Raw genomic sequence first — 13212 nt, 5'->3', positions numbered from 1 at the left:
AAGGAGAGAAAACAGCCAATCTCATCGCTTCTGCTGACATTATTATGATGCGTGTGTTGCCTCAGATCCATAAATAAACGAGTAACAACTGGAATGCACAGTTTAGAGTTCTTTTTATTGTAATTTTTTTATTCTTTTTAATTCAATCAACGCGTTAAGTGATTTTGTTTTAGAGTGTGATTGTTCGACTTTGGACGCAAACGTGGAATAAACAGCAGGAACGCTCAAGAACGGAAGCAGATCGAGATCATAAATGCAAGCAGTTTTTTTGTTGTTCTATTTTTGTTTTAGTGTGTTTTGTATAGAAAAAACGTGTAAAATGTGACCGCGCTCGTGTGATCTCGCAGACTTGTTTTTAAATTTTCCTACAACATGGATTATTGATTACGCTCGTTTTAGTTTACAGTTCTATAAAAGTGAGGGGGGATTACACGTAAAATTTCTCTTTCAAAGCCCAAAATAAAGATCATTCTCTCTTTTCATAGTGTTTTGTGTTTATAATACTTCATTACATGCGTATTATTTATAATTTCAAGCCAATTTTCTACTCACTTTGTGAAAAAATTAATAACTTTTGACCGGAAAAAAGGAACCCGCAGCGCTCGTCGCTTAACAAATTACACAATTTCCTATCATTCTACGAGTTTCGTTCATGCACAGTTTCACGCTCGCGTGATCATTCGAGGAGGGACACACTGGACAAAAGTACTTTGATTAATGTTCTGTTTCTGTGTGTTAATGTTTCATGCTCTTATCTAGTCTAGCTAGTCTAATTTCGTGCTGGGTTGAGGGGCTCTCTCACTTCTACCACTTAATATGTACACAGTTTCACTATGGATTCTCCCTCTCGAAGTGCTAATCGGCCATCCGACAACCTCGAGAAAACCGAGCCGAATATTTACACAACACTGTCACACACTTGAGGGAAAGGGGGCGGTAAAAAAATTCAATCTTTTCATTGGTCTTTTCGTGTGCTTTTCGCGAAAAATAAATCCTCAAAATGAGCTCTCCCTCTCAATCTGTTGCTGTTGCTTCCGGGAAACAATAGAAGAAAACGCGTGTCCTAACTTTCTATAACTGACGATGATGATGACGATGCTGTTCGTAAACTGACTGGCGCTAAAGTAGAATCAATGAGTTTGTGAAGAGGACTGCGGGGGGAAATCTATGAAATTCTAGCATTGGCGTCGGCGAGATTGATCGAGAGGCGCAGCGTGTTTGCTAGCTTTCTGCTATTGTTCTCGTGATCGCCGCCGTCCTCATCGTCGTCGTCGTCGTCGTCGCATGTGGTGTTTTTCATCGTCGCCGTCAGTTCGTCTCATGCAATCTCTTTGGCGACGGGCACGATCGCTTCCCAGTACTTCATTTGCTGCAAATTAAAGGATATTTTCATCGATTTGATCAAAATTAAGATTAAACGGGTCGTACCTGCTGCTGGTGCGCCATCTGGTCCTCCAGGTACTTGATGATGGTCGACTTGAAGTCGCGGGCGCGCGTCAGCTCGAAGCGCTCCATCTCCTTCTTGATCTCGGCGCTAATGTTGTCAAACTCCTTCTGGCAGCGCTGCACCTTGGCCTCCCACTGTGAAAAAAAAATTGATTCCTTTTTCTATACATTTCGTAGTTTGTTTATTGAAAATTAGTACTTAAAAATATAAAAATCAGATTTCGCAAACATTATCCCAAAAAATAGCTTTGCATTTGATTGTTTTGTATGTTTCAAATTTAATACAGGCTAGCCGGCAACGAAATTATGGAAACGATTTCCAAGAAAGTGTCCACGTGCTTAATGGATAGTCCCATGGGAAAACCCATTTTTCAGGATTTTGTGATATTTAAAAATACCACGTTTCACGCTATATTAAAACCAGACTCAATTTAGGTTGCTCTGGAAGGTGCTCTACAACTTAGCCAAAGAAAGTATGGTGCCTTGAAAAACTTCAAAAAATATTTGCAACGGCCTAATGATTTAAAAACAACTGATGTATAATGCATTTTTCACTGTAACGTTGATTCTGTGTCCATTTCAATCATCGATTTGAAAAATGTCAAATAGAATCACCACACCGCAAACAACGTTTGAATTCGTTATATTTGTCGAATTCTGCAAAAAAGTAAATTTCTGTACATAACCACACAAATTCTGTTTATTTTGAGGTTCTTAAATAAGCTTTCTGAAAAGTCAGATAGTTTGAAAATGTTTGGTCAATGCTTAGAATGTTATCGGGATCTATTATTAAGGTAAAGAAACAACAACGGAACCTTCAAATCATTTAGAGGCTTGGTGGTGGAAGTGTGAAATTAAAATCCACTTGGGGCAGAATGGGCCACTCTTTTCTTGCCCTACAAAAACAATTTGAATTTAATGTATTCTTTCACTCCTGGTAGCTTCATAAATCACGGTTAATGCAACATTAGTTGATTTTTTAGTTGTTTTAATGCTTATTTGTACAAAAAGTGTCTTTTTTCATCATATTTACAATATTTTCAAAAACGTTTGTATTGTTAACTGACTATTTATATAAAAGTGATCAAACTTCATAAAAACTTTGTTGGAAAGGTCCCTTAAGTCATTTCTTATCACCCTTCAACGTAGTATTAGAGACGAAATGGCTTGTTTTCTAAGGTAACCCATTCTGCCCCACACCCTGGAAAAGCAGTCGAAAAAAATATGTTTTTAAAAGTGCTTCAAAAACAGTTTTGAGTTATTTTTTTCATCAACTAGGTACAACATTGAAGGGAACATCCCACAGCATAATCCTACTAAACTGAATTCATAAATTTGTTTGTTTGTTTGTTCTATGGTTTTTGGTGCATTTTATTTGGGCTGGCCATTCTGCCCCCCTATCATTCTTTTTGATTTATTCTAAATATTTTTTTTTGTGTTAAATTATGTTAAAATTATTGTTGAAGTTTTTTTTTTTAATTTTGATTCCTTTTGAAATTTGGGTTTTCCATTTTTGTTTTTATTTTTTTCTAATTTTTTTTTTAATTTTTCGTAATTTATAATTGAATTTTATTGAGTTTATGTTGATTTTTTTTTATATTAAAAATAAAGTTTTAATTTTTTATCTAAGGCCGTTGCAAATATTTTTTAAAGTTTATGTCTCCCCCCCCCCCCTTCAAAATTGGTCTGAAAAATCGAGGGGCAAAAAAAATTTTTTTCCAAAAAACTTCAAAATTTCCATGAAAAAAGAAGTCTAATCAACTGCAAACAATCTAAAATGCATTTTTCTGCATTGATAATCATATTTATCATGTTTGGGCTTGTTTAAAAAAAAAAATGAATTTTTATGATATTCCAAAGTACAGTCGTTAATACTTGGATATTTTGGAAACTAATGATGGCAAAACAACTGGACAGGTGAATAATGCATTTTAAAACACTTTTTTTCATTAAAATGTTGAAACCATGGCTCGTAATTTCAATTTTTATACTTTTTATTTTTTTGCCCCCCTCTCAACTTTGGTCAGAGTCGAGAACGTACTCAATCATGAGAAATTTATCAGAATGGCAGAATATTTTCTAAGAAGTGCCATATTTACTTATGTTCATAATAGTTTTAACTTCAAAAAATATTTGCAGCGGCCTAATCTAAATTTTTTTTTTAAATTTTTTGTGTTTTTTTAAGCTTTGAAATTTTATTAATTTTATAAAAGGGGACATTTATGCGATCAGGGGCATTTCGCTCTTCTGAACCTTATGTCCTTCGAACTTTTTTCTTAAATGTGGGCTATTATTTTTTTTAAATTGACCTTTTGTTTTGCAATTGAAAAAAAATGATGTCGATTAATAAACATCGTTGTAAAATCTTGCGTTGTCATACCTAAATATTCAAAAATGTCAAAATTGTCTCGGAAAATGAACTTTTTAATTTGACCTCCTAGACCCTATTTAGCTATTTAGACGACTACAAAAAAGGGTGATATTCAACATACACTCTTACTAAAAATCATGATTTTATGAGATCAAAATCCCACTTTTCATACGGATTTTTTTAGTTCAGTTTGCTTTTTGTTCAATCCAGGTTTAACGCTATATTAAAACCGGATTCATATTTGGTTGCTCTACAACTTTTTCGAAGGGAGTATGGTGCTTACTTGCTATTAAAAAAGGGAGTGTTCTTTTATTACGTAACTCAGTTAGGCAGTTAGGGGGGGAGAGGGTGTCGTTATCTGTTAGGGACCATCCACAAACCACGTGGACACTTTTTTGAAAATCTCAACCCCCTCCCCCCCCCCCCATTGTGGACAATTTCCATACAAATAAAATCTGGACAATAACCAACCCCCCCCCCCCCACCCCCAGGTTGTCCATGTGGTTTATGGATGGTCCCTTACAAAAAATGGGGGAGGGGAGGAGTGCTGAAAAAATCTGTTACGCAACGCCAAATTCTCATATAAGAATTCATAAAAAATTGCAAAAAGACCTTGCATTACGCGTTACAGGGGGGGGGGGGGCTGGGGGGACTGCTCATCTGTTACGATTTGTTACGAAAGGGGGTCAAAAATCCCAAATTTTGCGTTACGTAATAAAATAACGCTCCCAAAGATACAGCGTTTTCAAAACTGGTCTAAACGCGTTTATTTGCTCGAAAATCGCGTTTTAGACGAGTTTTGAGGACGTTGTATCTTTTTTTTAGGGGCAAGCTAGCACCCTACAACCGAATACGAGTCTGTATCAAAATCCAACAAAATGATTTTTCCCAAACAAATTCCCATAGAAAATTGTATCGCTTTGCGCAAAGTGAGGACTAAACCAACCGTTTCCAAACTTTGGGGAGTTGTTGGGACCCCAAAATGAACTGAAAAATTGCTTTGCTGGAAAATCGATTTTCATATTACACCCTAATGACCCATATGCCCACTGAGAATTTTGGCTCGAGCCTCGACTCGATTCAGGCTCGATCTCGAGCCAGATCGACTCGAAGCTCGATCCAAAATTCTCAGTGGGTGGTTAAAGTTCCCATGATGTTAACATCACTCACCTCTTCAACCTCCTTCTGGGCAAAGTCCAGCTTGTCCCGCCGCTCTTGCAGTTCCAGTTTTGCCTTATTTTCGCGCTTTTTCGTCAGCTGCATCTGGGCGTGCTGCCAGTTCTGGAACACCTTGACGCGCTCGTGAAACACGTCCTTGATCGCCCCAAACAGCCCGATGTAGTCCTTGATGGTTTCGGATAGAATGTACAGGTCGGAGTTGGCCTGCTCGGAGCGCAGCAGCTCGACCTTTTCCTCCACGTCTGCGAGCTGGGACAGCGCCTGTGAGAGGCCGGTGTGTTCCTCGCACGTGCTCAACAGGGCGGCTGATTTCGCAACGCCACCGGTGAGGGTGGCCAGTTCGCGCCGGTGCGTGACCAGTGCCTTGATCGCGGAGTGCAGCTTCTGCATGTGCGCGTCGATCGTCTCCACCTCGGTGATCTTGTCGTTGAACCACGGATCGGTTTCGTCCATCTTGTACGTAATTTTGTTCACCGTTTCGCCCATCTTGTTGAACAGTCTCATCACTCCGGCACCGCTCAGCGCGGCTGTATTGACCGCTCGCGGGAGCTCCTGGTCACTCTCGAGAAAGTTGACAAAGTCCCCGTCCTGGCAGAGGAACGGATGCTGCGCGACCCGGTTCAAAAAGCGCTCCAGCGAGGCACGACGATTCTCCACCCACTCCAGGTTGACGCCGGTTCCCGGATCGCTCGCCGGTTGGCTGCCCATCTTCACCTTGGTCGTGCCGATGATGTTCTTCTCCGGCGCCGGCGGAACGATCCGCCCCAGTCGCAGGTACTTGCTCACGAGCAGATCGTGCAGTCCGAGGAAATCGCTGAAACGTCGCATCGTGAAGAATTGGCGCTTCTTGAACTTTAAAATGTTGGTCTTGGTTGAAACTCTGTAAAATAACATTAACAATCATTCACATGCCCCAAACTTGATCAAAATAAAAAAAAATCTTACTTGTAAGCCAAATACGAACCCATCCCGTCGCCGACCTTCTGCGGGTCGGACACGGAAATCTCGATGAACGCGTCGCCGGCCTCGTCGGTCGGAACGTCCTCCATGACGGGCGAAAGCGGTTCCTGTGTAATAGATCGTAACAAGTTCAGTTACTTTAGTGTTTTTCAATGCGAGAGAAAAAGTAGTTCTACGAAATCATCACCATTGCAACGGGTGTTTGATTCAATTACAATGTGTTTTCGATTCAATTGAATCAATTGGCGGCAGTATGGGAAACCGTTGGTAAGTCCAAGGATAGACAGACAAAGTTATGCTAATAGGTTGCATGCAACTATTTTTTTTAATTTTCGGAGAACAAAATATGTTTAAATCATTTTTTTAAATAAAGGTACGCTTTAAACATGATTACAGTCTAGACTCGATTATCCGAAGGCCTTGGCAAAATTTCACTTCGGATAATCGAATCACAAAAAATGCATATATTTTTTCGTTGCTTATTTTGATTGTCTAGCTTAAGCATCCCTTAGCTACTCTAAAAAGATTTACAATTTTTAAATTCAAGATGGCGGCTAAAATGGCGGTGATGGATGATTGAAAAAAACAAGCATTTTTAAATTTATTTGGTAATCATCCATTTAAATTCGACAAAAATGGGGTCGCAGAACTCGAGTTTTATGTTAAAAGCAAGAAAATAAATAAATACGAATAAAATGATGAGATTTTATGAGAAATTCCAGCCCAAAATAGGATTTTTTAAGGTACTTTTTTCTCGACCCTCTTCGATTTCAATGAAACTCTGTAGTCATGTTATCCTACGCTTATATAAGCCATTTTTGTTTATATGGAGCCAGTTTCACTCGAAAATGACATTTGAGAAGGGCTTAAGTGTTTTAAGAGCGAGTTTTTCACCGATGTGAAACAGGTCGTATCGAGGTGCTCCGATTTGGATGAAACTTTCAGGGTTTGTTTGTCTATACATGAGATGAACTCATGCCAAATATGAGCCCTCTACGACAAAGGGAAGTGGGGTAAAACGGGCTTTGAAGTTTGAGGTCCAAAAAACCTAAAAAATCTTAAAATTGCTCGCATTTCCGTAAAACTTGATCAATTTCAACTCTCTTAGATGCATTCGAAAGGTCTTTTGAAGCACTTCAAAATGTGCCATAGACATCCAGGATTGGTTAGACTTTTTCTCTTAGCTTTTGCAAATTACTGTTAAAAATGGATTTTTTTAAAACCATAATATCTTTTTGCAACAGCCTCCAACACCCATACTCCCATAGGTCTCAAGTTAGGGAATTTCATGGACTATAAGCCTACGGTGTTAACTTTTTGGCCAATCGCAGTTTTTCTCATAGTTTTTCGATTTTTCTATAACAAACATTTTACAACGTTAGTTTTTCCCCTGTAGGCCGACATATTGGCACTTTTTGGTCTCAATTTTGTCATATTCGGAATCCTCGGAAAATTTCACGTTAGTAAGAAGTATTGAAGTTGTAAATTTGATCTAAAAAAAAAATCATTTTTGAAAAAAGAAACAGATCTTATTTACCCTGTGATCAATACGTCAAATGCTGTATCAAGTAGGCGAAAACCTGTTTTACCCCTAATCCAACAAATTGTAAAAAAATATTTTAATTCATTCTAAATGGCAATTATTCCAATCAAATTTACAACTTCAATACTTCTAACTTACGTGGAATTGTCCGAGGATTCCGAATATGACAAAATTGAGACCAAAAAGTGCCGCTATGGCGGCCTACAGGGCAAAAACTAACGTTGTAAAATGTTTGTTATAGAAAAACCTAAAAACTATGAGAAAAACTGCGATTGGCCAAAAAGTAAATACCGTAGGCTTATAGTCCATGAAATGACCTATCTTTTGACCTATGGGAGTGTGGGTGTTGGATGCTGTTGCAAAAAGTTATTAAGGTTTTAAAAAAATCCATTTTTAACAGTAATTTGCAAAAGCTATGAGAAAAAGTTAAACCAATCCTGGATGTCTATGGCACATTTTAAAGTGCTTCAAAAGACCTTTCGAATGCAATTAAGAGAATTAGAATTGATCAAGTTTTACGCAAATGGGAGCAATTTTAAGATTTTTCATGTATTTTGGACCCCAAACTTCAATGCCCGTTTTATCCTAACTTCCCTTTGTCGTACAGGGCTCATATTTGGGATGAGTTCATCTCATGTACTGACAAACAAACGCTGAAAGTTTCATCCAAATCTGAGCACCTCGATACGACCTGTTACACATTGGTGAAAAACTCGCTCTTAAGTACTACAAAAGTTATGCTAAAAAAACGATTTTGGTCCGATGTCCGGAAGATTGTAATAAGGGTGGTTTTTGCAAGAAAACCCCTTATGTTATACATTTTCAGAAAGGTATTAAAAAGATCTTTCCAATGAGCCCAAAACATTGAAGATCTGACAACCCTATCAAAAGTTATTAGCACTTAAGTGTTATTTATACACTACACTACACTTTTTGGAGGGCGGGTTTCAGATATTGTGATAGAAATATTGTCTGAATCTTCCATGTGAACTATCCTTGAATAGGTTTTTTATCAGACCTTGCCGATGAGCCAGTAATATTGAAGGTCTGCGAACCCTATCAAAAGAAATGAGTAATGAAGTTGATTTGTTAAACATGTTAAGGGGGAATGTGGCTATTTTTACTGAATGTATTGATTTTATGAATGTGAGGAAGGCACCAACCACCTAAAGGTGGATTAAGTAACGTTTTTTAAGTGTAGATAGACCGAAATAGACAACTTTTTTGAAAATGCATATTTCTAATAGAATAAAAATTTCTCGAGGAATAAATATTTGTTCAGTTATTTTTTTTTTTTACTTTTTGCAGCTCTCCCTGACCTTCGTTTGATTACTCACATTATTTGCCTCGTAAAACGCCCATTCCCAAACATGAACGCTTATCGGGCCGTGTGATAAGAATGCACTGAGAAAGGAAATTTCAGCATATCTCGCGACGCCAAACACAAAAGTTTTCTGGCCCCACACAATTAACGATATTGTGTGAAAAAATCACTCGCAACTTGGAAGAAGGAAAGTGAGTGTGAATCATCGTCCGTCACAATTTTTTTCTGCACCTCTGTTTCTCCACCGTCAAGAAAGGAAGGGCAAAGAAAAGATGGATCCCAATTGGTTCACCTAATTAATCCAATTTATTGGCCACGGTGGCGGCGGCGTCGGTGGAGTGGCCGCACTTGTGTGACCACAGTAGAGGGAAGCCAGCCGATTTTGATTCTTTCTTTTCTTCCGTATTAAACGAGTGACTAATTGAAATCGTTCGACACCCTTTTGTTTACCGGAGAAACAGATTCACGTACCTGGATGGCCGATTCGAAGATATCGTTCTCGTCATCCGGCGAGGTAATGTCCACATTGTCAAACAGCGGAGGTTGCCCTCCCTGGCCAAGCTGTTGCTGCTGCTGCTGTTCGTCGTCCCCGATTCCGTTGTTCTCCATCATGGTTCCTGTTTCGCTCTTCTTCACTGAATCCGCCCTCTTCCCCTGACCTGTCTTTTTTTCTCCTCTTCCGACCGACCTTGTCGAAATCCGATCGCAATCGCTCGCTCTCTCTCTCGTCGAAGAATCAAACCCCCCAACGATCAATCACACCAGCAAAATTTGGTGCCACAGCCGATGACGACGACTCTTATCGGGTTCCGCGGATGATGGTTCCTCTCGTTTGCCACACCGACACCACCGATAACGTTCCGAAACACTTGGGCTGCTTTCTTTTCCTCTGCACAACCAAAAAATTCTGATGCAGTCAGCAAAAGCAGTTTTTGAGTTTTGCGGACGGAACGGAACTGTCAAAACCGCTCGGGGATGATGGTTTGTTTTAGTACAACGGGTTTGCTTTTGTCAAAGATGCCAAGTTGAAAAGTTGGTCAGTTTCCACAATCTGGGGGCAAGAACTTGCATTAGAAATGCGAACGCCACCAACGGGCGTTACACGAACTACCGAGTTGTCATTGGCCGATGCACGAAGTGATTTGTTTACATTTTTTTGGTATTGTAAGATCAGTTCCTAACTGGACTCGGTCGTTGCAACCGACCGTCGGCTCAACGACCGACGAAATAGGTGGCGGGCCAGATGCGGGCATAAAAATGTCAAAACCTCTCCCCCCTCACTTCGTCTCACCATCCAGCTGCAGCTTTGTTGACAAACAAAAGGAGCATGCGGTCGCATGATGGCGGCATCGAGTCAGAATTTGGGGCGGTCATGTGATTAAAAATGAAACTTAAAAAAATATATATTTTTCCAACTGAATAAAAAAATTGCGAGCTTGTTCAAACAATTATTCCTGATGTCAGAAAAGTGACAAAATATCTAAATTTTAATCCGTAATTTTTCTATAAATTGAACTTTTTCAAACCAATTGGGAACCCCTAGGTCTATCCGCGACCGTTTCCAATGACCGTGAGAAGATGCCAGAAAATCCAGCTACCAGCTAAATCCACGCTAAATACTCTCCGCAAACGTCAAACCATACAAAATTTCTGCCGGATCTTTTCCGGGAGAGATCCAGAAAAAGATACGGCAGCAATTTGTATTGATTTGACGTTTGCTGAGGGTGCCTAAAAGTTTGGTTATGTTCTGCTTGCAAAAGACAATGCTCAGCGAGAGAGTGGGAAAAAAGCACAACAAAAGAATTTAAGAATTCTAGAGTAAATTTTCAAAACAACCTTTGAGTCATGGGTTTCCTACGCAGATAGGACCTATTGAAAATGTAATCAAGAATTTAAGAATTTAAGAATTTAAGAATTTAAGAATTTAAGAATTTAAGAATTTAAGAATTTAAGAATTTAAGAATTTAAGAATTTAAGAATTTAAGAATTTAAGAATTTAAGAATTTAAGAATTTAAGAATTTAAGAATTTAAGAATTTAAGAATTTAAGAATTTAAGAATTTAAGAATTTAAGAATTTAAGAATTTAAGAATTTAAGAATTTAAGAATTTAAGAATTTAAGAATTTAAGAATTTAAGAATTTAAGAATTTAAGAATTTTAGAATTTAAGAATTTAAGAATTTAAGAATTTAAGAATTTAAGAATTTAAGAATTTAAGAATTTAAGAATTTAAGAATTTAAGAATTTAAGAATTTAAGAATTTAAGAATTTAAGAATTTAAGAATTTAAGAATTTAAGAATTTAAGAATTTAAGAATTTAAGAATTTAAGAATTTAAGAATTTAAGAATTTAAGAATTTAAGAATTTAAGAATTTTAGAATTTTAGAATTTAAGAATTTAAGAATTTAAGAATTTAAGAATTTAAGAATTTAAGAATTTAAGAATTTAAGAATTTAAGAATTTAAGAATTTAAGAATTTAAGAATTTAAGAATTTAAGAATTTAAGAATTTAAGAATTTAAGAATTTTAGAATTTAAGAATTTAAGAATTTAAGAATTTAAGAATTTAAGAATTTAAGAATTTAAGAATTTAAGAATTTAAGAATTTAAGAATTTAAGAATTTAAGAATTTAAGAATTCAAGAATTTAAGAATTTAAGAATTTAAGAATTTAAGAATTTAAGAATTTAAGAATTTAAGAATTTAAGAATTTAAGAATTTAAGAATTTAAGAATTTAAGAATTTAAGAATTTAAGAATTTAAGAATTTAAGAATTTAAGAATTTAAGAATTTAAGAATTTAAGAATTTAAGAATTTAAGAATTTAAGAATTTAAGAATTTAAGAATTTAAGAATTTTAGAATTTTAGAATTTTAGAATTTTAGAATTTAAGAATTTAAGAATTTAAGAATTTAAGAATTTAAGAATTTAAGAATTTAGGAATTTAAGAATTTAAGAATTTAAGAATTTAAGAATTTAAGAATTTAAGAATTTAAGAATTTAAGAATTTAAGAATTTAAGAATTTAAGAATTTAAGAATTTAAGAATTTAAGAATTTAAGAATTTAAGAATTTAAGAATTTAAGAATTTAAGAATTTAAGAATTTAAGAATTTAAGAATTTAAGAATTTAAGAATTTAAGAATTTAAGAATTTAAGAATTTAAGAATTTAAGAATTTAAGAATTTAAGAATTTAAGAATTTAAGAATTTAAGAATTTAAGAATTTAAGAATTTAAGAATTTAAGAATTTAAGAATTTTAGAATTTAAGAATTTAAGAATTTTAGAATTTAAGAATTTAAGAATTTAAGAATTTAAGAATTTAAGAATTTAAGAATTTAAGAATTTAAGAATTTAAGAATTTAAGAATTTAAGAATTTAAGAATTTAAGAATTTAAGAATTTAAGAATTTAAGAATTTAAGAATTTAAGAATTTAAGAATTTAAGAATTTAAGAATTTAAGAATTTAAGAATTTAAGAATTTAAGAATTTAAGAATTTAAGAATTTAAGAATTTAAGAATTTAAGAATTTAAGAATTTAAGAATTTAAGAATTTAAGAATTTAAGAATTTAAGAATTTAAGAATTTAAGAATTTAAGAATTTAAGAATTTAAGAATTTAAGAATTTAAGAATTTAAGAATTTAAGAATTTAAGAATTTAAGAATTTAAGAATTTAAGAATTTAAGAATTTAAGAATTTAAGAATTTAAGAATTTAAGAATTTAAGAATTTAAGAATTTAAGAATTTAAGAATTTAAGAATTTAAGAATTTAAGAATTTAAGAATTTAAGAATTTAAGAATTTAAGAATTTAAGAATTTAAGAATTTAAGAATTTAAGAATTTAAGAATTTAAGAATTTAAGAATTTAAGAATTTAAGAATTTAAGAATTTAAGAATTTAAGAATTTAAGAATTTAAGAATTTAAGAATTTAAGAATTTTAGAATTTTAGAATTTTAGAATTTTAGAATTTTAGAATTTTAGAATTTTAGAATTTTAGAATTTAAGAATTTAAGAATTTAAGAATTTAAGAATTTAAGAATTTAAGAATTTAAGAATTTAAGAATTTAAGAATTTAAGAATTTAAGAATTTAAGAATTTAAGAATTTAAGAATTTAAGAATTTAAGAATTTAAGAATTTAAGAATTTAAGAATTTAAGAATTTAAGAATTTAAGAATTTAAGAATTTAAGAATTTAAGAATTTAAGAATTTATGAATTTAAGAATTTAAGAATTTAAGAATTTAAGAATTTAAGAATTTAAGAATTTAAGAATTTAAGAATTTAAGAATTTAAGAATTTAAGAATTTGAACTTGAAATTTTGAATTTTATTTTTTTTTGAATTTGTGAATTTTGAATTAAAGTTTTTTTTTTGAATGAATATTTCGACATCCCT

The 13212-nt window shown here is 34.3% G+C and overlaps 1 protein-coding gene across 1 annotated transcript; it reads right to left on the bottom strand.

Moving 5' to 3' along the window:
- Window positions 1-494: 494 nt before the first annotated feature.
- LOC120418610 (sorting nexin-2) lies at window positions 495-9774 on the bottom strand. The gene is made up of 5 exons (XM_039581054.2): window positions 9295-9774; window positions 5942-6063; window positions 4988-5876; window positions 1429-1581; window positions 495-1369 (listed from the first exon to the last, which is right to left on the bottom strand). The coding sequence occupies exons 1-5, from the start codon at window positions 9433-9435 to the stop codon at window positions 1319-1321; spliced, it is 1356 nt and encodes a 451-aa protein (XP_039436988.1). The 5' UTR covers window positions 9436-9774; the 3' UTR covers window positions 495-1318.
- Window positions 9775-13212: the final 3438 nt, after the last annotated feature.

The sequence above is a fragment of the Culex pipiens genome, chromosome 2 (assembly GCF_016801865.2).
Source record: "Culex pipiens pallens isolate TS chromosome 2, TS_CPP_V2, whole genome shotgun sequence".
NCBI classification, from domain to species: Eukaryota; Metazoa; Arthropoda; class Insecta; order Diptera; family Culicidae; genus Culex; species Culex pipiens.
Note: the sequence above shows the minus strand (reverse complement) of the source record. Positions and strands in the feature narration are given on the sequence as shown.

Excerpts from the sequence above, each read along its gene's own strand:
- LOC120418610 (XM_039581054.2), bottom strand. The coding sequence starts at position 9,435 with ATGATGGAGAACAACGGAATCGGGGACGACGAACAGCAGCAGCAGCAA. Across the intron at positions 5,877-5,941 it reads GGTTCGTATTTGGCTTACAA|AGTTTCAACCAAGACCAACA; the intron begins GTAAGATTTTTT and ends GTTATTTTACAG. Across the intron at positions 1,582-4,987 it reads CCCAGAAGGAGGTTGAAGAG|TGGGAGGCCAAGGTGCAGCG; the intron begins GTGAGTGATGTT and ends TTTTTTTCACAG.